Below are 25778 nucleotides of genomic sequence, written 5' to 3' on the forward strand. Positions count from 1 at the left end.
AAATAATTTAAAGCTGTGCAAAAAACAAAAAAGAGATGTTGATTCAGAAAGACTGGGAAAGTGTGTTAAGACGGGCGTATTATGTGTAGCAACTAAAAATTGTAATCTAAAGTTTTTTAATTAAAATATTACAGAAGTTTAAATAAATCAATAAAAATATGTAAGGTTTTACAAGATTCCTGAAAAATCATCAGGGATGATTATTATAAGAGGAATTTCACTAAAAAACAAAATGAGTTTTCGGATGATCAAAAAATAACAAGTTGATCTTGTTTCTTACATTAGAACAAAAAAAATCATTTTTTAATGACTCTTACATCTTTTTAATTCATTTAATTACTGTTTTAAAAGGGATGACAACTAAATTAAAGTACCCATTCATCCATTTAATGAATGTTTGCTGTAGAGCTAATATGAGCCATGAACTGTTCTAGGCCCTAAGGATCTACCACTGAGCAAAGCAAACAAAATCTCTGACCTATTGAAACTTACATTCTGGCAGCAAGGCAACAACCAAGTGAAACATACCCAAAATAATGACAAAAGAGGAAAAGCAAGGAAAGGGAACAGAGTTGGGTCGGGTGTGGTGGTGGTAAGCCATTTTACTGGGCTGGCCAGAAGGGCTGACTGAGGAGGTGGTCTGCAGGCAAAGACGTCTAGGACTTACAGAAGAGATGTATGGGGGAATCTGATAGAAGAACATTCCAGACACAGAAATATGTGCAAAAGCCCTGAGGTGGGACCATACCTAGCGTGTTCAGGGGACGACAAAGACGATATTGGAGAAGAGATACAGGGCTATTACAGGTTAAATAGCAGAAAAACAACTTAAATAGCATTTTCCCCCTATGAACTTAAAGGTCATTGTGTGGAACGCTTATGAGGTGACTAAACCCAAAATTCTCATGAACAGTAGTGATAAGGTGGTTCCTTACTGTGACTTGTACTTATTTTCAAGGGTTTATTTATGGGTATTGGGAGAGGCAATCCCCTGCGGGCCTTGAGTGTCCCTGCATATTCTTGCTGAGTTTGCCAGATTGTAAGGCTTATTTCTTTTTTGACGCTGAACAATTTCTCTTGCTACTCATATAGGCAGCTAAGTAAGTCAAGGGGACCACAGGGAGACTGCTGTGTAACTGCTTGCTCCACAGGGGAGGGGAACTAGAGATCTTGCTTGTTTGCACAATGATGGCTGCTTTCTCAGAAACTGCTGATCTCTAGGCCCTGGGATCCACAGCTGTGGCACAACTCCCTGCTTGCTCAGCATTCATCCTGGCCCATCATGTCGCTCCCTGAGACTTGCAGGCAAGTGAACCAGTGCAACTATCTTGATACTCCTGTGGTGAGCAATAAACTGTCCTAAGTCTCAATGTCTCATTTTCTACTTTTGGCACCTATACAGTGGTGGCAGTTTTATTCCCCACCATCCTTTATGATAGGGTTTCTCAGCTGTGGCATTACTGACATTTGGGAACTGAAGACCCTTTGTTATGGAGAACTGTCCTGTGTATTGCACAATGTTTAGCAGCAAGTGCCTCTATCTACTAGATTCCAGTAGCAACTCCCTCTCTAGTTGAACCCAACGTAATTCCAGATAATATTAAATGTCCCACGAAAGACAAAATTATCTGTGTTCTATGAGGTTGGAGTTCTACCTTAAAAGTGAGTGATATTTCTCAGACTCTTTGGTTCATTTTGATTCCTCTAAAGGAATTTTCTTATCTTGAAATGAAAAGTTACTTGCAAATTTTTTTTTGGCAAAATTGCTAAGAATATTCAATCGTGTTTCTGTGGCTAGTATATATGCAGTCTCAGAATGGGTTTGGTTTCGTTGATATTCCACATATATAAAATACTTTGACAAGAAAAATGTTAAACATATTATGAATAGTTACAGTGACAAACATTTTGAAAATATTTGTCTCCGAATGACACTTTTATATATATATATATATATATATATCTGTATCTTTTTATCTTGAAAAAGGGTACTTTTCGCTTTTTACCTGAAATAATAGCAAGTTAAACCTTGCAATTTGAAATTCCTCTATTTAAGACAAATTAACAAATAACTTAATAGCTGAAATATCAAGGTAATTTGTTTTGATGGAAAACACACACATTCTTCTATGATTAACGATAAAGATTTATGAAAGCTCATTTTTATAACAAAGATAAAAGTGCCAATGCTGGGGATAGGAATACATTGCTATCCAGTGCAGGCATATTTGTATAAACCAAAGAAAGGAACAGATGTGTATTATAATATTTTACATGATTATCAACCATCACCACACATTAAATGTCCTAATATCATAACAATATATTTCTTCAAGTTATCTGAATATTGCATACTACACTACAGTAGATGCGTATTTTGATGAGAACTCTGATTCTTTCCAATTGCATAGGAATAATAAACAGAAAATAAAAGTTAATGAATAAAGAGAAAAGGGAGTTGATAGGTGTTTAAGGAAGATCTGAGGTCATCACCATTCATTTTTTTGAGGGAGGCAAAAAGTATGAGGATACACAATATTGTTTTTCTTAGTCTATGACTGAGTCTAGAATAAACCTGGTCTGAGTTATAAGAGAATGTTTCTTAATTCCTGTAAGCTCCAGGTCCCTAACTTGAGCAAAAACCACAAACCTCCTACATTTAAGGGTTAACTTGATGATTCAGAATATGATATGAAATGTCTGGTGCATACTAGGAGCTTCATAAATGCTGCTGTTATACAGCAACAGATATTTTGTCAACACAATATGATTTACATTAGTTTAAAATACAATTTTAAGTGCTGAGACCATCAGACTATGGAATGCGTAAAAATAATCATGATTTTCCTGGAGGAGCTATATAGAATGGCACATATACATATCTCACACACACACACATATATGTAGAGAGAGAGAGAGAGAGAGAGAGAGAGAGGAAATAAAAAAGCATAAAAACTTATATCAGAATTGAAGAGTAGTTACCTCAGATGGATATTCTATTAATTATCTACCTAATCTTTAAACTTTTTAATTCTATAGTTTACCTTTAAAATGAAACAAGAAGGCTAATTATGAGACAAAATTTGGTATTTCTCTTTTGCTTCATCTGAATTTTATAATCCTCTGAGTAGTCTCAAATCAAAATGCTATATAGGGGACTTGCCAAAATAATTAAGTATGTATAGATTACAAAAAAATTTGTTCTGAAGCTATTTTTTAATAGCTGGTTATGACTGTGAGTAGATAGATGTTTGTGGAGCCAGAAGAGACAACTTGTAGCACACTAGCCCCAAACAGGACACAATTTTATTCAGGAAAAAAACCACACACACACTTAATGTAAGTATAAAAGGAAGAGATTCAAGTGTATGAAGATTTTGAGGAAAGGGCTTGGCAGACAAAAGACAAACTTAAATAAAACAACACCCATTTAGGACATAAGATGAAAATGTAGTGTTTTTTTTGTTTGTTTGTTTGTTTTTTCTTTTCTTTTTTTTTTTTTTTATAGCAATCATCCATGTTTGAAGTAACCAACTTACAACTTATATTAATGTGACAAACAACTAGTTGCACCAAAAAAAAAAAAAAAAAACCCTTGTATTTACATGGTTACCTATAATCACATTTATTTACTTTGTAATTGTTGTTTTATTTGTAATTCTCACTCAAGCTATGAATGCATATCATATTGCACAAATTTTAAAAGATTCAAATGTGAGTGTAATAACTCATATGGCCCTCCCAAGAAGTAATCACTATAAACAGTTTATTGATCCTTCCACAAACATTTGGATATACTTGCAAAAATAGGATCATCCTGCAAAAATATCCTTTAGCTCATTTTGTCTATTTATGGGTTTTGTTGATGTAAGTATATACAGCTCTACCTCATGCGTTTTAATGGCTACTTAATATTATTGCTAGCATAAATGCATCATGCCTTATTTGATAGACTTTATATTGTTTCCAATTTATGATTACAGATAATGTTTCTTTTTGAACATGTGTCTACTTCTATAGAATAGGTAACTAATTGTGGAATTGGTTTGAATCTTATGTACCGTTTCAATTGATAGCTATTACTAAATAATGCTTCAAAACCAATATAACAACTTACATTCTTCCTAGTGTGGGAAATATTTTCTTATGTTCTAATATCACATATTATCAATATTTCATTCTTTAATCTGATGAATTTGGTGAAAACTACTCCATTGATTTACATTTTTGTAATTAGTATGATGTTGAGTTCCTCTCCATATGCCTATTCAGAACATTTTCGCCTAGTTTATCTTCCATGTTTTCACTTGCTCATAATACATTTTTTCATAGAAATGTGTTTTCTAAAATTTTAATGCAGGTGTATATACATATATATACACACACACGTATATATATATGTATATACGTGTATGTATATATATGTATATACACACATATGCCTACATATATATACACACACATATATATGTGCATATATACATATATATGCAGGCATATGTGTGTGTGTGTTTCACTAGGTTGTGCGTTGCATTGCTTAGAAAATGTTCTGCATCCCAATACCATTAAAAATATATATATTTCCACATACACACACAGGCGTGCACATCCCCTACATGGGTGCCCCAACAAAAGATGCATCACAGTGAAGGGCCAGATAGCAACAGGGGATGGGGCTGCTTGAGAGACAGTGCTGAGGAAAACCTCCCAGGGAGGTAACGTTTGGAGTGAGCCTTGAAGGGAATGATTGAATCCAGGTGGAGGCATGTACAGGACAGTAAACAGAGTGTGGTAAAGGTCCTGAGGTGGCCAGGGTTGGCATGCTGGGGTAACTGTGAGAAGAGTGTGCATGAACAATGATGGAAGGGAAGGAGGGAAGGGGGCTAGGCAGAGAGGACAATGGAGGGGAGGAACAGTAGAAAGTGAGAACAGAGAAGCTGTCAGATGCCAGATCATGCTCAGCCTTCTAGGACACGGTGAGCGCTAAGAATTTATTTTGAGTGACAGGAAGTCATTGGAAAGTTGTAAATAGATTAACCAGACTAGATTTAAAACAAAAAACAACAAAAAAAAGAAACACTCCCACTGTTGTGTTGAGAATAAACTATAGGGGAGTATATTAGTTGTACATTAATGTGTAACAGATTGCCCCCAAATTTATTGCTTAAAGCGATAGTAAATACTTGCTATGGACTGAATGTTTCTGTCCCTCACAAAAAAAAAAAAAAAAAAAAAAAAAAAAAAAACCTCGTGTGGTGAAACCCTAATTAGCTCCCAATGGTCTGGTACTAGAAGGTGAGGCCTTTGGGAGGTAATTAGGGGTAGATGAGGTCATGAGAGTAATTGCCATGATGGAATTGTGTCCTTATAAGAGGAAGAGGCCAGAGCTCTTTCTTTCCACCCCATGAGAACACTGTGAGAAGGAGGCTGCCTGCAAACCAGAAAGACAGCCCTCACCAGACACTGAATCTGCTGGCACCTTGTTGATGTACCTCCTACCTCTAGAATTGTGAACAATAAATATTTTCATTTAACCCAAACAAAATCCCCACATTTCTAAATTTTATATTTTTTGAGTTTTTGAAGCTTTAGTTTTGTATGATTTTTGAGATAAAACTTTAACTTCCTCCCAAGTGAATAGACCGTTATTTCAATCCCATTCTTTGAGTGTGCTTCTAGGGGTGTAATTAAAGTAGCTGGGATGGACTGAACTGGACTCATTATTTTAAGTACAGTTAATTATTAACTTGTTTTAAAGAGTGCCTTAAGGCCTTTAAAAAAACGTCTTTTAGTTTTTATTAGGACCGTGGTGTTTCTCTTTCTCAACTCTTATATTTCAAGTTTACACCTACAGTGTTTTAAGCTATGGTTTCTGATGATCTTGTTGGTCACAGTCTGGTTCAATCTGTATTCTAATTAGGAAATTCTCATTATTTATGATCACTGATGTTATACTTTTCAACTTCCCAGGACGGTTATCAATTTCTTTTTTAAAAATATCTTTTCAGTATTGTTATGGTCGCAAAGTAAAGTTGAATTATTTGCCTAACCTTATAATTAGTCCTTCGTTTCATTTATTATTTGACAGATGCATCCAATAAGAAGACAAACTCTTTGTGAACAACAACCTGATCTTTTCAGACAAACACTTTGCCTTCTATCTGACAGATATTTGGCAATTATATGATATTTTTGTAGGTAAATAGAAATCTTTATTAAAAAATAAGGATCAGGTTTATAGATAACCTTTAATCATATCATCCTGTACCATCTCTTTAAATAAAAGGTTTGTTCTGATAATATAACATATAAACCAATTTTTTCTTTTTGTAAAGTGAAAACTCTCACTGCTACATTCATTTTTTGGTTAAAAAAATACGAAATCTGCTTATTGGAAGTAGAAAACTCTTAAATCTTTTTAATCAAGTAAAACGCCTTTATGTGTAAACTGTGGTTGTTTAAAGCATCACAAGGGACTCACATATATTCATGGAAGTGCTGAACTATTTTTAATTGATTCTAATGCAAAGGAAAAGGGAAAGAGAGCAGTTTTAAAAATTATTTCCATCCTGTTCCTCAAATTCTTATTTGCATTAATGAATTATAAACATTCAGAGCTCGGCTTTACTTAAGATGCAAAAAGCCACAAAAGAATAACAGTAAGAGTAAACCCAATAATCTACAAGATCACAACTTTACTTGAATCCAAACAAAAGCTGAGGTCTCAAGACAGCAAAATGCATTGAAATGCAAAGAGTAACAGGCCTTTTCCAGGAAAAACAGAACACATAAAGTATTACTCCTTTGTCAGAGCATGGAAGAGGCGACTACCGTAATAGCAGATTTAAAAAAAAAAAAAAAAAAAAAAAAAAAAGCTATAATTATAAAATATTCCTAAAACTGAGTGTGGTTTAATGTGAGAGTTTAGAATCCCTGGAAATACCCAACACAAAGAATTTCTTTCACTGAATTTACAAGAGAAAGACGGAAGGCAGAACAGGAAACCTGAGAGAGACCCCTGAGTGTCTCACAAACATGAAGCCCCATCCAATCCTGACTCTTTTCTCAAACACAGGAAAACCCCTAAACCACTGGGGAAGAGGAAGAAGATCTTCCACCTCCCTGAAACAAGACAGAGGTCCTGTGAAGTAGGTATAAACAAATAATCTGTCTCTAGAAAAGGAGCAGGGAACCATCTCTCCTCCAAAGGCAAAGTAAGCTGCCAAGACAAGTTATCATTGAAGCAAAAGTAAAAGGCAAAGGCCTATGTCCCTGAGGGAGGGGTAAGAAATTCCCCTGGTCTCGCTACAAGCTTGTTAGTCATAGCAAGCAAGGCTAGTATATTGCTTGGAAATGGGTACAAAATTTTATTGCCACTGGTCCCAGACAAAAAGGTACAACACTCAGGGAAGAATAGGAGCAAAAGTTGTCTGACCCTAGAAGAGGGGCACAAAAATTGCTTGGACCCAAAATTCTACATTGATATAAAAAAAGACAATTGCTACCCTGGGGATGGGGCAGAAGATTATCTCCTGCCCCAAATCCCCCCAGATATAAGGGAGAGTTTCACTGCCAGGGGAGGAGAAGGGCCCACCTTCAAAACCCAGACACACAAGACCTAAGACCAAGACGAGAACAAGAGAAAAGAGAACCTTTTTTGCACCCACCATGAATCTTCCACTTAGTAACAGGTCACAGCATTCTACCATTGAGAGAAGGATAAGAACGTGAGAGAGACTTTCCAGTGAGGCAGATATGCAGGAAATATTGAAAACTGAGGGATGAATAGACATATTCCAGGTCCCACCCTAAGCACAAGGTAGCATCTGTCCACCAAGGGAGGATCTGAAAGCTTTGGTTCCGTAAAGGTAACTACAACAAAAACAAAACCCAAATCCAGACTATTTGACTGGCCAAATCCTCCACACTAATAAACTGACATTAAATATGCTTTTCCTCCAGACATAAATTTTACTTATGTGAACCTCTAAAATAGGAAAGAGAGGACGGAGGGATACTTTTCATCTCAACTCTAGTAGATGGAGCTTCTGTGGTGCCTCTATGAGGACTTTGAACTGAGCTCTCTACAGTTGATTTTTTTTTTTTTTTTTCCATGCATGAAACTCACATCTCAGAATGTCTCACCTCTGGCTCACACTTGAGAAAGCTAAACACATTCTATAGGATAGTAGGCAGGATAGTGTTGGCTGATTTGCACTATGACTGCACTCCCAGAGTTTATTGGGGCAAAAGGCTCACAGTAATTTTGCAGACCAAAGGCAGACCACACAGGATAGAATTCTGGCATATAGATATCTTTGATCTAGTGCAATAAGTTTGTCTAGCTGGATACAGGGATTCAAACAGTAAGAGAACGGACATTCAGAGAGGCAAAGTAACAAGCAGAAGCTTCATGTTCTTTGGCCAAAGGAAATGAAATTAAAAAGATTCAGCAGAAAGAAGACTTTCAAAAACCTTGGCAAGCACAGACACACTCAGACAGACACATGTGTGCGTGCACACACACACGCACACACATCCATACCCCTCAAGAGAGTTCATTTCAAAAGATCTACTAGGCTCACAAAGAGGCTGAAGTACAACGGGACTAGTTCAAATAAGATTCTCTTTACCTCCTTAACTCTCTTTACCACTCTTACCTCTTCCAATCGATGTTGAGAGAAGCTCAACATTGGACATCAGAAGCTAACTACCAGGGACATACAGATATTCCACCCAAAAAAGTAAAAAATAAAAATAATTTTTAAAACGCTAGCAAGCTGGGAGGGGTAGGAAAATAAATTCAGGGAAGAGAAATAGAGAATGCAACAAATATGCCCTCCTGTCCTTCTCCAGGCTAGAGGCAGCACAAATAGGAAACAAGTAAGATTTGATGATGCATTGAGTTTAGAATTTTGATTTATATGTATATATGGTGGACTACGCATTCTAATTACCAAATTGAGGTTGCATTTCTGACTTAAAATGACTGACAGTTCTGTCTACTACTTAGTGTAAACCAAAAGGATTGGGATTTGACCAACTTTTGATCTGGAGTGAGAAAGATTACTGAGTTAATTTTAAAAGTCAGTGGGAGGTAAAAATAAAGTTATGCTTTAGTTATGTCAGAGTCACATTTTTAAACATACTGGTTACACAATGACTATTAATACTCCCTACAATATTCCCATAATAGTTAATGTCATGGGAATTTTCTCAGCATGTATTATGGGTATTGTCCAGTTTCACAATTTCAGGTAGTGTTTCCTAATTTGGTATCCCCAAAGTAAAGTCAGTCTAGACTAATCATATCATATTGAGAAATTTGTTTAATTAACCTAAGCAATAGTATAATTAAAGTTCATAATAGTATTCCTAAGTACATGAAGAATTCCTAAGGGACTTCTGAAGTAGCAACTAAGAATTCCATAATGCTAAGTATGATAAAGTAAGTGGGTTGAATGTATTGATGTTGTCATGCTGAATATTGGTAATTTATTTAAGTGTGTAAGAAAATTACCAATCAGAATGTTTATTAATGTAACAATTATATATATAAAAATACAATAGTCTTCACTTAACCATGGTTTTACTTTCCATGGTTTCAGTCACTCTGTCAGCCACACTCTGAAAATACTAAATGGAAAATTCCAGAAGTAAACAACTCATAAGTTTTAAATTGCCTGTTGCTCTGAGTAACATTTTGAAACCTTGCACTGTCATTTCACTCAGTCCTGGTTAGCATGGGAACCATTCCTTTATCCTGCATATCCACACTCTATGTTAACTATCTGGTATTCACTTACTGGCCACCCAGGTTGTAAGATTGACAGACCACAAGAAGAGTGAGTATAGTACAGTAAGAGCTCTTCTGAGCTCACATGTGTATATGCATATGGGTGTATTTTGCCAGACTTGCATCTAATTATAATAGAGGTCAAATTTTGTACTCTTGGGCCTACACTTTATGTAAAATTATAAAAATCACTGTTGGGGACTGTAATCCCAGCACTTTGCGAGGCTGAGGCAGGTGGATCAGCTGAGCCCAGGAGTGTGCAACTCCTGCTATAACAGTATATTTTTATAATTGTTCTATTTTATTGTCATTATTGTTATGAGCCTCTTACCGTGTCCATTTATAACTTAAACTTTATCATAGGTATGTGTGCATAAGAAAAAACATGGTGTATAAATAGGGTTCAACACTATCCATGGTTTCAGGTATCCACTGAGGGTTTTTGAACTTACCTACCTCCAATAAAGGGGACTACCGTAGCTGTATGGGACTTTAGAGGTTACCATGTATTTTCACCTTCTCTCTTTAGACCTTCCCAGCAATCTAACTTTATAAGATAATAGACTTCTTTACAGAAATTTCTAGAGCTCTTTTGAGCTCACATCTGTATATGCGTACAGGCGTATTTTGTGTTTGTCAATACTTGTGGATATGTACACATGCCTATTTTGGGTGAACATAAATAAAAGAAAGGATGTCTTCTCCTCTGTGTTTACTAGAACCCTCTAGCCACCACAGCCAATTCCATCTTTTTGTCATTTGATAGTTTTGTAACCCACATTTTAATCTCATGTCTTCTTTTCAGACAAAAAATACATATATTGGTTCAAATTATTTTTCAAAGATCTCATGTAGTTCTGAAGAAATAGAAAATATGAGAAATAAATATTTACAAACTAAATGTGAAACTGAACATTGTTTTCAAGAATCAAATCTCAAGTAAATTCTATAAAAATATCTTATTCACAGTCAAGCAGAGTCAGTAAGTGCAAACAGGCTATATTCTTGATGCTCAGTGTGATAACAATATTCATTGATCTCAAGAATTTCAAATGCTGACAAATCTCTCCTTTACAGTTTTAATTAGAATATATTGCGTGACTGACAAATGTATTAATTATTTCCTTTACTAGTTTGTCAGAGTATATATTTTAGAGTCTTAAGGTTTTTCTTCAAGAAAAAGTTCAGAGTTAAAGGCAGAAAAATAAGATTGATATTTACCTGAAATCCAATAACAAAGAGTAAAGGCTTGTTCTTAATTTAAAATGTTGTATAAGACTTTATCCTTTTTAAAGTTCATAAGAACACGCTAACATAATTCATTAGTGTTATCTCAGCATGTTTGCTTCATTACTATGAAACTCAATCTTTATGAGAAATTCTAACAAAGATATATCATGTTGAAGATCATTGAAATCCAAGGATTAGAGGTGACTTAAAGGTGCAGAAAATGATAATCCTACTATAAGGTCAGTGTCATTCAGGTACAGATTACATCCTGTAATCTGTTGTGTGTGCCTGCCCTAGGGTTATTTAGAGTAGAGGCTAACCTATTTCTGGAGTTCTGAAGTGGGTCTTAAGCTGGTGATTGTATGTGTGCACATGTGTATGTATGTGTGTGTCTGTATGTCAGTAGTAGGATTTCTAACTAATAGAATGATAAATCAGGGAATAATTGATGGGCTATACATTTCAACCCATGATTGGAGGGACAGCTGATTATAAAATCCACAGGGCAGTTCTGAAGATGCTGGGGACAGGACTGAGCTGAAGAACAGGGCTTGGTCCTTCAACTGCCAAATAAGCAATCACACGGATATAGCACCATCCTTCCATAGTATGTGAACAAATGAACTTTAAACACATCTTTTAGAGAATATGTTTGACAGGAAGAGACTGCTTCCCATTCTTCCTGGCTATTCTTCTCTTCATAATGTCATAAAAGAGAAACCTACCTTGGATCATGTCAAACTTATTCATTACTCTTTAACTTTATAGCTCCTAAAAGTGCATTTAAAGGAAGACCTCAGTTTTCCAGGTATTTACAAGAGCTATGAAATTAAAGAGTAATGTATAATTTTGAACAGGATCCAAGTGCTCTTCTGATATTATAAGGTGGAAACATGTGCACGTACTCCTTATGTCAATCAAATAGAACACACCTTCCTACATAAGGTCAGTACATCAGCATAGCAAGTGGGGAAGAGCACAGACTCTGCCAGTTTCCTATTGTTGTTGCAACAAATTGCCGCAAACTTGGTGGCTTAAATAACATAAATTTATTCTTTGACAATCCTGAAGGTCAATATCCAGGATTGGTTTCACCGGGCTAAAGTCTGGGTGCTGGCAGAGCTGATTCCTTCTGGGGACTCTCAGGAAGAGCCCATTTCTTTGCCCTTTCCAGCTTCTAGAAGCCACTTGCCTTTCTTGGCTCAGGGACCTTTCCTTGTATTATGCCAACCTCTTGCTTCCATAGTCACAACTCCTACTTCCTCCTTTGTCCTGCCCCCCGCCCCTTATAAATTTCCCTGTGATTATATTTAGGGTACCTCCAGATGAATCAAGATAATTTCTGATCTCAAGATCCTCAACACATGCATAGTTACAGCTGTATGGGAGGAACAAGTTCTAACGTTCTCTAGCACTGCAGGGAGTGAACATGGTTAACACTAATTTGGTATGTTTTTGAAATACTACAAAGATTCTGAATGGTCGCAACATAAAGAAATGATAAATGTTTGTGGTGATGAATAGGCTAATTTACCTGATTTGATCATTACTTGTTGTATCATATATGTATATGTACAAAAATTACTTTGTAGCCTATAAATATGTACAATTATTATGTGTCAACAAAGTTTTTTTTTAAAAAGCAGCATCTTCCTCCCACCAAAAATTCTTTCACTTAGTCACACCTGCAAGTCCCCTTTTCCATACAAGGTAACAGTCAAAGGTTCTGGGGATGAGGATCTGGATATTATTTGGAGAGCATTGTTCAGCATACCACAGACTCCAAAATCAGATCACAGGAACTTGCATATCAGTATCTCTGAGACAATGTTCCAAGGATCTCTCACATTTCTGTCCACCTTGGGAAAAGAGAAGCCAAGTGCCTTAGACTCTATTTTCAAGGATGTTAATAAGGTGTCCTTCGAAGATAGAGATTACATTTCTCCCTGAAGCAAAAGGCAGGTTTGCTTATAGGCTTAGAAGATGGAGAAAGTAACTTTCTGGAGCACTGAACAGGCATGCTTACTGTTAGAGAAAAAAAAAAAAAAAAAAAAGGTGTTCCCTAAGCTCCAGATTCTTCTCTTGTAACAAGTGCCATGGTATGTACAGGTGTCACCTTTGGGTTACCCTGTGGGTAATAAAGATCAGGATCCTGAAACAAAATTATGGATATTCTGGCTATTGTTATTGATCTTAGTAACAAACTGTATTTTGTCTCAGAAGTTTCATGTCTTCTGCCAGCATTCAAGAAAGTGTAGCAGGCTAATGTTTTAGCTTGCAAACATAATAAAATCTCAGCACTTTCACAGTTCTTGACAAGTGGTATCACCTACTAGCTATGTGACTTTAAGAAATGACTTCACCTGTCTGAGTTTCAATTTCCAATTTATAAAATGGAGCTAATAATAATGCTGACCTCAGGGAGTTGTTGAGTGGATTGTACGGGACAATGAACATAAGGTGAGCAATACTGATACACAGTAAGTACTCATTAAATGTTCACTATTATTGCTGTCATTGATTTTATTATCATAAAATAAGGTGGTATAGTCTAAAATTAAAAAGACACATCTAGAGGACAAAATGTTTTGCCAAACTTGCATCTAATTATAAAAGAGGTCTAATTTTGTACTCTTGGGCCCATACTTTATGTAAAATTATAAAAATCACTGTTGGGGACTATAATCACAGCACTTTGTGAGGCTGAGGCAGGTGGATCACTTGAGCCCAGGAGTTTGCAACCAGCTGGGGCAACATGGTAAAAGGCTGTCACTACAAAAAAAAAAAAAAAAAAAAAAAAAAAAAAAAAAAATTAGCTGAGCATGGTGGCACACACCTGTGATCCTAGCCACTCGAGAGGCTGAGGAGGGAAGATCACTTGTGTGCAGGGGGAGGAGTTTGCAGTGAGTTGTGATCACACCACTGTGCTCCAACCTGGGCAGAGTAAGACTCTGTCTCAAAATAAATAAATAAATAAATAAAGGAATAACAGTTGGGAAGAACTGTACATAGAAATCTTATGTTTGCATTGTTTTACTTGCAGTATGACTTATGACTTGAAGTAGATGAATTGAATCTTAGTTCATCAATGCTACAACAAAAGAAGCAGCAAAATTATCACCCTTTTCAACCCACATTATCCCTGTATGTCTATTTTGAAAAAAAGCTTGGTAAAAAAAGGCTCTGTGTTATGTAAAACAGTGACTTCAAGTCCCCAGTTTAATTATGGGATCTATTGATACTACAGTTTTTCTATTAAAGCTGCAAGCATTAATAACTTTCAAATCCAGGTAAAAATGCTTTGAATTCTTTTAAGTACTTTAAAAATATGAAATTATATGAAAAGTTATTTTAACATTTCTTCTACTTAAATATCTGTGTTTGAGTAGAATTAAGGTATACAGTATAAAAACAAGTATTGAACTAGTGGAATATATGTAACAATAAATTGAATAGTAAATTATAATTTTTATATTTTTTCCTTTGTGCTAAAATTATAATTCATATTACAATGAAAAATAAATCTTGGAAAACATACCCAAGAAGATAAAAATGCATTCAGTCTTAGAAAGAGCATCTATCTTGTTCTGTTAGAGAAAGTAACAATTATACCTGGCAAGAATGCCTAATTTAAATTCTCTAATCATTTAATCTAATTTTGCCTCCTGTTGATACTGCTTTTATTTTCTAGCACAGTACCCTACACTTTAGTTTCTGTATAGCACTTATCATTATCTTATTCATTTATGTGTTTACTTGCTTATTATTTCCTTTCCGCTGTTGGATATAAGCTAAATATGAAGCTTTATCCTCTTTACTGAAGCATTCCAATCACCTAGAACAGCACCTGGCCCCGATACGGCATTCACCTTTTATTGACTGAAAAATAATAAATCAAGTAATTAAGTTTTAAAAAAGGAAGAGTATGAATTTCACAAAATTTTGACAAAAAATTCTAGGTGGGTGAAAAAATACACGTAGTAAATATCTTGTCCTTATGGAAGTTTATCTTTAATAAATCAGTAATATATTTTCATTTAGCAAATGAAATGAGATACATATAAATATAACAAATGGGCAATTTCCTTTCTCATTTATTTAACTGCTGTTTTCACCCATGAGATTCCTCAAACAAAGCCAACAGTATATGCAACATTTAGGGGGTTTTCAATAAACCTCTAGGAGAGAGAAAAAATCAAAGAATGAATAAAGGTGGATTTTTTTGGAAATGCTGTTGGTTTCATTTCTTCAGAGGGAGAATCTGAGTTTACATAAAAGATGTCCAAGATATTTATATTTACAAACAGCAAACTCTTTATATCCTTGTACTTCAAACTATATAAATTTATCAACGTCTCAGAATTTCTATCAAACTTCCAAATCATTTGTCAAACTAAGCATTGCTTTGCAGTCTTCAGGTTCAATGGTAGACACTCTAAGTAAGTGAATACACATAGAATTTAATTTTTCTGATGCCAAGAATGACAAGTTTTCATTTGCCAAATCTAAGTCTCTGCTTTGACATGTTAATCTCATATTGTAATGTGTATCGTTATTCTCTTTAATGGAAAGAAAAAAGATAAACTAATAAAAAGATATTAAGCTGTTCCTTGTGTAGAAAGACAAAAATGTTAAATATATTTCAGGTGTGAAAATTTGCAAAATGTTCTCATAACCTTCATACTGTCAAAGCAGTGCTGGACAGATGTGCCTTGCGGTCATTGTGGCTATTAGAGTTGATCTCTGTTGTGATGGGTGGAATGCAAAGAACCACCAATGTCCTTGATATTGTTCTCAAAGTTAGGTTTATTAGCAGGAACATCAAGTCATAGCACAGGAACTGACACAATTTAAAAGGAAACCAAGAACTCTCTCTGTTACATATTTTAGTCCTTGAAAGTGAGTGTGTCGGCCAGGCATGGTGACTCATGCCTGTAATCCCAGCTCTTTGGGAGGCTGAGGCAGGCAGATCCCCTGAGGTCGGGGGTTTCAGTCCAACCTGGACAACATGGTGAAACCCCATCTCTAGTAAAAATACAAAAACAAGTTGGGCGTGGTGGTGCACACCTGCAATCCCAGCTACTCAGGAGGCTGAGGCAGGAGAATCACTTAAACTTCGGAGGCAGAGGTTGCAGGGAGTCGAGATTGCACCACTGCTCTCCAGCCTCGGTGACAGAGTGAGACTCTATCAAAAAATAATAATAATCATAATAATAAATGAGAGTGTCTGAGTCAAACACAAAACAATGTAAATGTTATTTACATAGACAGAATGTGCAATTCCATTGTCCATCTAAAACTGTCAAGACCCTATCGTCTGCTATCACATTAAGAGAAAAGTAGGAAGACAGCCTCTGTCACATCTAATTTAAAGTGAAAATCTTAACTTTAATTAGATACTCCTTCAGAATTTTAAATTATGGAGGATTTACATTGCCTTAATCAGTAAATTACAAGAAAGACAAAAACAGGGATGTTTTTATTTTAGATAGAAAGTATATTTTTTATCAGGTTTGATTTAAAGTAAAGTTGTGTTGAATGAAGAATATTCTCATGCTCTCATTTCCTCTAAAAGATTGGAGAGACCTCCATTTACTACCATCCACGCTGTAAATAATTTTAGTCTATCTCTCTGCTTTCATTTTCTCATATTCTCTCATCTCAATCAAGTTCTGATTCATTCTGCACCCAACAACCAGATTGATCCTCCTAAAATATCACTTTGTTCACATTATTCTTTGACTCGAAAGCATTTCCTTTTATTCCTTGGGGATTTTTTCCAAACTCCTTCACTTACATTCCAGGCCCTTTCTTTTAGCGCCTTTCACTTTCCACTCTCTTCTGCTATTATTACCTGCAAAGGAAACCTCCAGTAGCTTTCCATTTAGGTCCCCCACATCCTCTTTCTAGAGATTGTGCTTTTATCTTTTTCTCATGGAATTTCTGGTCGCAGAAACGTCTCCTCTGCCTCTTTAATGTTTCTCCATTAAGATTTAGCCCAAATACCGTAGCCCGCCCAAGGAGTTCTCTGACTATACCCACATAAAGATATCTCTTGCTTCCTGTGAATACCCATTACACAAGTATTCTCTATTGCTCATATATTTCTTTAAGACAGCTTCAAACTTATTCATTAAATGCTGCAATGCCTTTAAACTTTTTGTGTGCTTGTACCATCTCTAAAGGTAGACTACAAACCCCTTGAAGGCAGAAGTCATTCCCTAAAATTGCTTTTATCTCCTGAGATATAGCTACCATGATGTCCTTCATAAAATAAGCACACAATGAATGTTCCTCAAATCATGTATTTCTAAAATATTCAAGAAGTAAGCAGACTTTATATATGAGGAAACAGGTCCAGAATCATTTGTTAACATGCCTAAAAATGACTGGCAGCCAGTGAAGATCTGGTTTGATTTATTATTTGCAATATTTTCTACTGATACCAAAGTTAACATTGTTTTGTTACTAGATTACTTGTTCCTAAGCCAAATAATTTATAAAATACATTGCTTTTATTAAAATGTACATATATCTGTTTGCATGTATATAACTTTATATAGGTACCTATAAATAAAAATAGGTATAAATGTATTAAGTTTCTCTGGAGATACTGATATTCCAAGGGCAACTCTAGAAAACTTCATTTCGGTGATGTGTAAAGTAAAAAATAAAATGCAAGAATTGTGAGGACAATGTGGACATTGATATTTTTCATGCATTTTGAGTGACATGATCAATAGTCTAATGAAAACCAACTGTTATGAAAGTCTCTGAAATCCTATTAAATTTTGCGTTCTACCATACAGCACTGTAAACATATCAGTGTAAACTGACATTTCCCAGAAGATGGATAATAGTTCAATTTTAATCCTGATAATATTTAGAGTATAGGAGATGACAGCAAGTGCCATTTTATAATGAAGGTTTTAATACACTGGCATATGAAAACAGAGAAACAATGTTACTGAAGACATAACATTAAAAAATATTTTTGAACCAACCAGAAGAACTTAAGTTCTGGTTAAAACCAGTCTGACACACACTAGATTTATCCTTTTAAAGTGCTTTATCTCTGAGTAGTTTGATGTTAATGTCACAGTGTCACTTACCATCTTTCAGGATGGTTTCTCGTTCTGTGCCATCTATCTTCTGCCGGCCAATTAGGAAACTGGTGGTGTCAGCAAAGTAGATGTAATTGGTTTCTGCGTGAAAATCTAAAGCACGAGGGTTTACCAGATTTTCTATGGGGATCATGTATTCATCAGCTATCTTGGTATTCAAGTCCATTCCTCTAACAATTCCTGGGCGTCCTTTCCCATAAAAGAGGAACAACTCATTCTTTGGTCCTGCAGAGGAAAGATTACAAATATAAACAACGGATGCTGCTTAATCTTCTTTACACTGCATAATGCCACCGTTTAATTAACTGGCACAATTAGCGTTTTTTTTTTTTTTTTAAATTCAATGCTAAAAATTAAACTCTAAAATATGCCAAATGTATCTTGTAGTTTTGATGCAAGAAGGCCAGCTAATTGCATTACTTTAATTAAAACAGAAATTACTTCTGCGAATGGGTTATAGGTAGTTAATTATCCTTTTGTCTGTAACTGTCTGGATAGCTAAAACCTGACAGATCATTAGATAACTTGTAACTTGCAAAATAGGCATTTATTAAAACATCCGGCACATTTAATTTTATAATGCATTACAATCTATCTAGCATTTTCTGTCGATACTAACTGTACCATTCATTATATTTGACAATGCTAAAATCTTCAGAAAATTTAAGACACGCCAACCCCAAGTTTGCATCTACGAATTGTCAGAGGCAAACAAAGAATCATATAGTATCACTAACTTGCTTGTGAATATATTACAGATGCCCGAACATGTTACTTATTCTTTTAGAAATGAAATTAAATACCAGTGATAGCATCCCTTTTTCTTCAAATTTTAATTAGAATGTTAGAGGCTGATGCTGTCTGACAGTAACTCTGATGAACAACACAGGCCTTATCAAAAACAAAAGAAAAATGAAAACCCCATACAAAAAACTGTCTCCTGAGTTTAAAATGTCAGCATCAAAGTAGCTCTTTCTATAGTGAATTCCCTGTTTTGGACTTCTATATAAAAATATACACAGGATTCTCCAATTACCGGGGCATCTTATGCTTGGTTTACTGTATATAATTTTACAGGAAATAATTTTTATATAAAAGGAAAAACATACTGAGGTTTATTAATAAAACTGAAGATACAAAAGACTCAGCTATATTTGGATAACCACACAATAATTGATATTCATAATAAAGTAAAATAATATTAAAATTTAGAAAATAAAAATAAGCAATTACTTATATACCTAAAAATACAAAGTATATTAACATTTATATTTATTTTCTCGTGTTTTTTAAATTAGTGTAATTGAATATTAAATATATATAAAAGAACGTCGATAACTTTAAAAAAAAATTTACTTAAAGTTCTGGGATACATGTGCAGAGTATGCGGGTTTGTTACATAGATAGTATCCATGTGCCATGGTGGTTTGCTGCACCCATCAACCGGTCATCTAGGTTTTAAGTCCCACATGCAACTGGCATTTGTCCTAATGCTCTCCCTCCCCTTGCCCCTCATCCCTGACAGGCCCCGTTGTGTGTTGTTCCCCTCCCTGTGTCTATGTGTTCTCATTGTTCAACTCCCACTTATAAGTGAGAACATGCAGGGTTTGGTTACACCTTACACCTTATACAAAAATTAACTCAAGATGGATTAAAGACTTAAATGTAAACCAAAACCATAAAAATCCTAGAAGAAAAACTAGGGAATACCATTCATGACATAGGCATGGACAACGACTTCATGACTAAAACACCAACAGGAAGTGCAACAAAGGCCAAAGTTGACAAATGGGATCTAACTTAACCAAAGAGCTTCTGCACAGCAAAAGATACTAGCATCAGAGTGAAGGGGCAACCTACAGAATGGGAGAAAAGTTTTGCAATCTACCCATTTGACAAAGGACTAATAATCAGAATCTACAAGGAACTTAAACACATTCACAAGAAAAAAAAAAATCAAAAAGTGGGCAAGGGATATGAACAGACACTTCTCAAAAGAAGACATTTATATGGCCAACAAACACGAATAAAAGCTCAACATCACTGGTCGCTAGAGAAATGCAAATCAAAACCACAATGGGATACCATTTCACACCAGTCAAAATGGCAATGATTAAAAAGTCAGGAAACAACAGTTGCTGGCAAGATTGTGGAGAAATAGAAACGCTTTTACACTGTTGGTGGGAATGTAAATTAGTTCAGCCATTCTGAAAATAGTTCAACCATCCTGAATCGCCACAGTGTGGTGATTCCTCAAGCATATAGAATCAGAAATACCGTTTTACTCAGCAATCCCATAACTGGGTATATACCCAAAGGATTATAAATCATTGTACTATAAAGATACATGCACATGTATGTTTACTGTAGCACTATTTAAATAGCAAAGACCTGGAACCAACACAAATGCCCATCAATGAGAGACTGGTTAAAGAAAATGTGGCACATACACACCATGGAATACTATGCAGCCATAAAAAAGAATGAGATCATGTCATTTGCAGGGATATGGATGAAGCTGGAAGCCATCATTCTCAGCAAACTAGTACAGGAACTGATAACATATTTTAATATATAAATAATAAAAATAAAACAAATTCCAGGTACCTAGCACAAACGTGAAGAATATTTCCAGTACACTGGAAGACATAAATGTGCCCAAACCCGCTCTCCTCCAACTCAGAAAGAGTTGATATCCTGATTGTTGTGTTTATTATGTATTTTTAAAAGAGTTTTAACACATACGTGGTGTATTTCCCAGCAGCAGATTGTTTAATTCTGCATGTTTGAATTGCATGTGTGAATCTTGTGATTAAACTTATTTTTTATTATACTCTTGATATTCATCCATTCTTCTTGTAATCAGAGTTCACTCATTTTCACTGCTGTATAACATTCCTTTGTATGACTATTTCATATTTAATGTATGTAGGTACTTTTTAAATGTATATTTACTTATATCAAAGTAGACACTCAATTTTATATTCTGCTCTTATTAATTTTAGAATCAAGATTATTATCTATATTGAACCATTATCTTAAGCCAAGCCTTGTTTCTGTTTGACATATAATAATTTACCAACTAATTTTCCAAATAGTTTTCTGTTTTCATCATTATAATAATGATATAAGCATTTTTTTTTTCAATTTAGCATTTCACACATTTTCTTAGATGAAATTACAGAGCAAAGTACATTAACATCCTTGTCTTCATTGCCCTCATAGCCTTGCAGTGTCTACCTGATGTCAAGGGCATTTTCTTTTAAAATAATACTTTATGTTATTTTAAAGTATATTGATACATTTGAAAATCATTAACATTTTAAAGTATTTTCTATCCACATTAGATACATATATACTTCTGTATTTTTCAAAAATTGGGATATTGTATATAAATTCTTTTCATTGTAATGACTTTTTGTCAAGCCATTAAAAAGTCTTCAAAAACATTTCTTTCAATGGCAGCATAAGATTCCTTACTAGAGAAGTAACATAATATAGTCAGCTGCTTACCTATTGTTGGACAGTTATATTGTTTCTGAGTTGCTGTTATTATAAATACATTTAATTTCCTTAATCAAAAGTAAAGAAGTATAACTTATTTAATTATGTTGTCAGTTTTATGATCATTATACTTATTAGCAAATGTCTTACCAATTGTGATATCAATTTCTAATTATATTAGCAATACATAGGAATCCTGGTTTTATAGCACCCATTTTGCTCAAATCTCAGCTCATTGCAACCTCTGCCTCCTGGGCTTAAGCTATCCTCCTACTTCAGCCTCTGAAGTAGCTGGGACTACAGGAGTGTGCCACCATGCCTGTCTAACATTTATAGATTTTTAGAGACTAGGTTTTGCAATGTTGCCCAGGCTCTTATTGAAATCCTGCGCTCAAGTGATGCACCTGCCTCAGCCTCCCAAAGTGCTGAAATCACAGGCCTCTGCCACAACACTCGCCCTTGGTTTTACTTCTAATGGATGTCTTAATTGGTAATTGGTAAACCTAGTACTTCGTTAATGTAATATGTGTGATTGTTTGTGTGTGTTTATAGGTATGTATGTTTTAAATAAGAATAGTAATGATTTTCCCCATTATTTTCATTGGTCATTTCCTAGGTATTCTTTAATACCTACTTAAGTTTCTTCTAGTGTGTCTTCTTGTACTATAGACAATTGAATACTAGAAAATACATTTCACAGACACTCATATAGCCAAAGGTAGTGGATTTTATTTGACTACCTAAAATGAGATATGCTAGCTCAAGTTTAGAACATGAAAGTGAGGCAAAGGTCCCCTTTTTGCCGCCTCTGCTGGTATGAATCCAATGGAGACATTGAATTTTTCCACAGCAGGCTTCTCCCATTCCATATCAAGACGTGAGGAACAGGGTGTTTCTCCTTTCCTCTTCTTTTTTATTTTTTTCCTGTTAGGGGCTATCAGATGTGACTTAACTCTGCATCTGATAGTTTTGGTGCCAGCTTTCTAATCCCTGGATCTCAGCGAAATGGTATGTTTTTAAAGTTAACATTTTCATTTATGGCTTCCTGATGCTGTAGCTTCTGAGTATGGTAGATGTTCCAGCTTTCAGCTGGAATGTTTGGGGGGGATGTTCCAAAGACCCAGTAGTCTAGAAGCTACTGGTCCAGGTTTTTAAATGATTTTGTAGGCACCTATTTGCATTAAATCTCTTGTTGCTCCAAATAGCTGGAATTATTTCTGATGAGTATTAATGTACTGCAGGTGATATACTACATTAGAGATGATTGAATAATATGCAATTCTGATCTTACGTTTTTCCTCCAATGTGTGTATGTCTGTATGCACATATGCTTGTGTGTATATATATATGTGTGTGTGTGTGTGAGATTATATCTCCCAAGTGGCATACAGATCAATTTTAAAATCACACACTACATATACACACATGCACCCACACACAAAATTTCTTTTATTGTGAGGCTTCAAACTCAGTGCCCTCAATTATCCCGAAGGCCTAGGAACATGAGACCTGTTACCTTCACACTTCCAGTATTTAATACAAAATCAGGAATACAAATAAAAAAATGTAAACAAAGCACAAAAATACATACATATTAACATAGTTTAGCCTCTTTGATTCTTCATTTTAAACTATATATTCTATTAGTAGCTCTAACCATTTAGACTTAAAATTCTAACACATTTAGAGATCTAATTTCACAGTCCTCAGTAAGCACATGACCAGAGAGTGGAAGAGATGACAGGATTGTGACCAGAGAGAGAGGACTGACAGAAATAAAAAGCTGTCACTATGACAAAGGTACAGACAAACTAGACACTGTAAAAAGCAGTCATCATAAAATTAAAAATAATGGGGTCTGGGGAACATTTAAAGACCAACAGTCCCCAGTAGGATCATTTCAATCAGGACCATTCTACTATACCTGAATATCAAGACCCCAGGAAAAGACCTTAACTAATTATTGTGCAAAATATTAAGTTGCGAGAGTAATTTTTAAAATCCTTATTACTATATTTAAATTAAAATAAATTATTCTGGCCTATTTAAAAAATAAACAGAGATATATCTAAGAGATTAGAAAACTTTTTGATAAAATCATTAAAATTTTTTTGATAAAATTGTTAAATGTTTGATCTCTAATTAGCATAGCTTCAGTTACCTGAAAAATTAAATCATGAAAAATTAAATCATGAAGTGACTTCACTCCCCAGTGATGGTAGATAAAACGAAGCCTGTCTATACGTGGATTTCTGTCGAAACAAGCAACACACCTATTATGAGGAGTAGCATATTGTTTCAAATAAGAGGAAATCTTATCAACTCATCGTTCCAGCTCATTAGCTCAAATACATTCTTTAGGGAATTAAGGGAAGCATCTTCCTAAAAATCTTCCCCAACATATGTTTCCCTAAAAATCAATAAATTTAGTGACTCTACAGCCTGGTTAGTTTCTAATTCACATTATCACAACAGAAAAATACTTATTTTGAGAAAAATGGACAGTATATATTTGCAGGCAAACTTCACCTGTTGAAGTCTCATGTTATGACTGATGTTGATGCTGCTAATTAATACTTAAAATCCTATTATAAGGGGGGTAGCTGCTGGCAAAATGTTTTATTTTAACAACATACTTTTGCATGACCTGCCATCGCTTCCCAAGTTGAAGCCAGTCCTGCAGCGACAGGTCCGAGTTTTGTAACTGCTGCTGAGTAGACAGATGTGTGAACAGCCCCCTGGCATTCCATATGGATCGACTTCACATGCATGGCTTCTGACTACAACAAATAAAAAACAGCATGCGTGAAATTCAGGTTCAAGGATAACTATGTGCATCAGTCTGTCAAAATTTCTACAGTGTAAAAACAGGGAATCTTAGCAAAATTTTGTATACGCAACTATTTAGCACCATAATCAAATGCAAAAGAGTTAAAACCCATAGAAGAAGAGATTGGGATTTAACAAAATCCTCCTAAGTGGGCATTTTAAAAAACAATTCTAAGAAATAAAATGCATTCATATTAATTTAAACTCTTCACCGGTGAGCAAAATAAAAGTAACATGAATTTTTGGTACATGCGTCTCATCCTTTTTTAAAATACTAATTTCTAAAATGAATACAAAGATCCATAAAAATAATTCCAGGTTAGGTAGTTAAGCGGAGAAAGGATTTACTTTGAAATGATTCACCATATAGGCAACTAAACTAGAAGAAATGAGATTCTGTGATTGTACTCTGTTGAGAAGTGCTGTGGCAAAATATTATTAAAATTTTTAAGTCTATTGTCATTTTGAGACTCTTACCACAAAATAAAATATGTATTTGTGTATGTGTGTGTGTGTGTGTGTGTGTGTGTGTGTGTGTGTGAAGTTGTCAAATGGTGGAGGCTGAGTGTATGTACAGAAATTGAGGAGTAGAATATTTTATGAGTATAAAACCTAGTAAACTAAAAAGGTAAGAAAAGTATTATATGGAGAGGATGAGAAAAGAAAGGGATCAAAGTGAAAAGAAATAATAGGAATAATGTAAGATTTTATGTATTACTGTAATTATGTTTCTTTTTTCAAAGAGATGTTTAATTAATGCTGATACAGTATTTTTTTCATTTAAAATGAGATTCATTTAAAAATCATTTCATTAAATGATTACATAAAATCATTTAAAATAAAAAAAAATCCTTTGTGCCTTTTGAGGTTTCCTTTTAAGCTATATGCCTGTATTATCTATTTAAAGGATAACTTTTTAAAAATAAAAATAAAATAATAATTTAACAACTGTACACACAGGGGCAAGCCATAAGCTGCACCAACTGGATCCTAGATTCTCTTTCCCCAAGGGCAGCCCATTCTTGGTTCTTAATTATGTTTCTTTTAGATCACCCACTTGTTTGAAATGGTGATGAATACCATGGCAATATTCTCTTCATAATAAAACTACTATGCTTTTAATAATTATGCCTATTCTATTTGTATTATTCATTCTCTAAGTGGGAATATAAGTGAAATGCAATTTTAACTATTTTTTCCCTGCCGAGTGTTATTTTTATTTTCTAAACTCTCTCCACTTATATAATAGATCACATCTCCTCTCAACTAATCACCAACTCTCCACTTTCTCACTC

At 34.8% G+C, this 25778-nt stretch overlaps 1 protein-coding gene across 1 annotated transcript in view; it reads right to left on the reverse strand.

Annotated features, from left to right (window-relative positions):
• Positions 1-25778, reverse strand: part of LRP1B (LDL receptor related protein 1B) — a 1897925-nt gene that overhangs the window by 789754 nt on the left and 1082393 nt on the right. The window contains exons 10-11 of the mRNA XM_073019651.1: positions 24291-24434; positions 18139-18375 (exon numbers count right to left, since the gene is read on the reverse strand). Coding sequence (XP_072875752.1) covers positions 18139-18375; positions 24291-24434 — 381 coding nt within the window. The remainder of the gene's footprint in view (positions 1-18138; positions 18376-24290; positions 24435-25778) is intronic.

This window comes from Chlorocebus sabaeus, chromosome 10 (genome assembly GCF_047675955.1).
Source record: "Chlorocebus sabaeus isolate Y175 chromosome 10, mChlSab1.0.hap1, whole genome shotgun sequence".
Classification (NCBI taxonomy): Eukaryota; Metazoa; Chordata; class Mammalia; order Primates; family Cercopithecidae; genus Chlorocebus; species Chlorocebus sabaeus.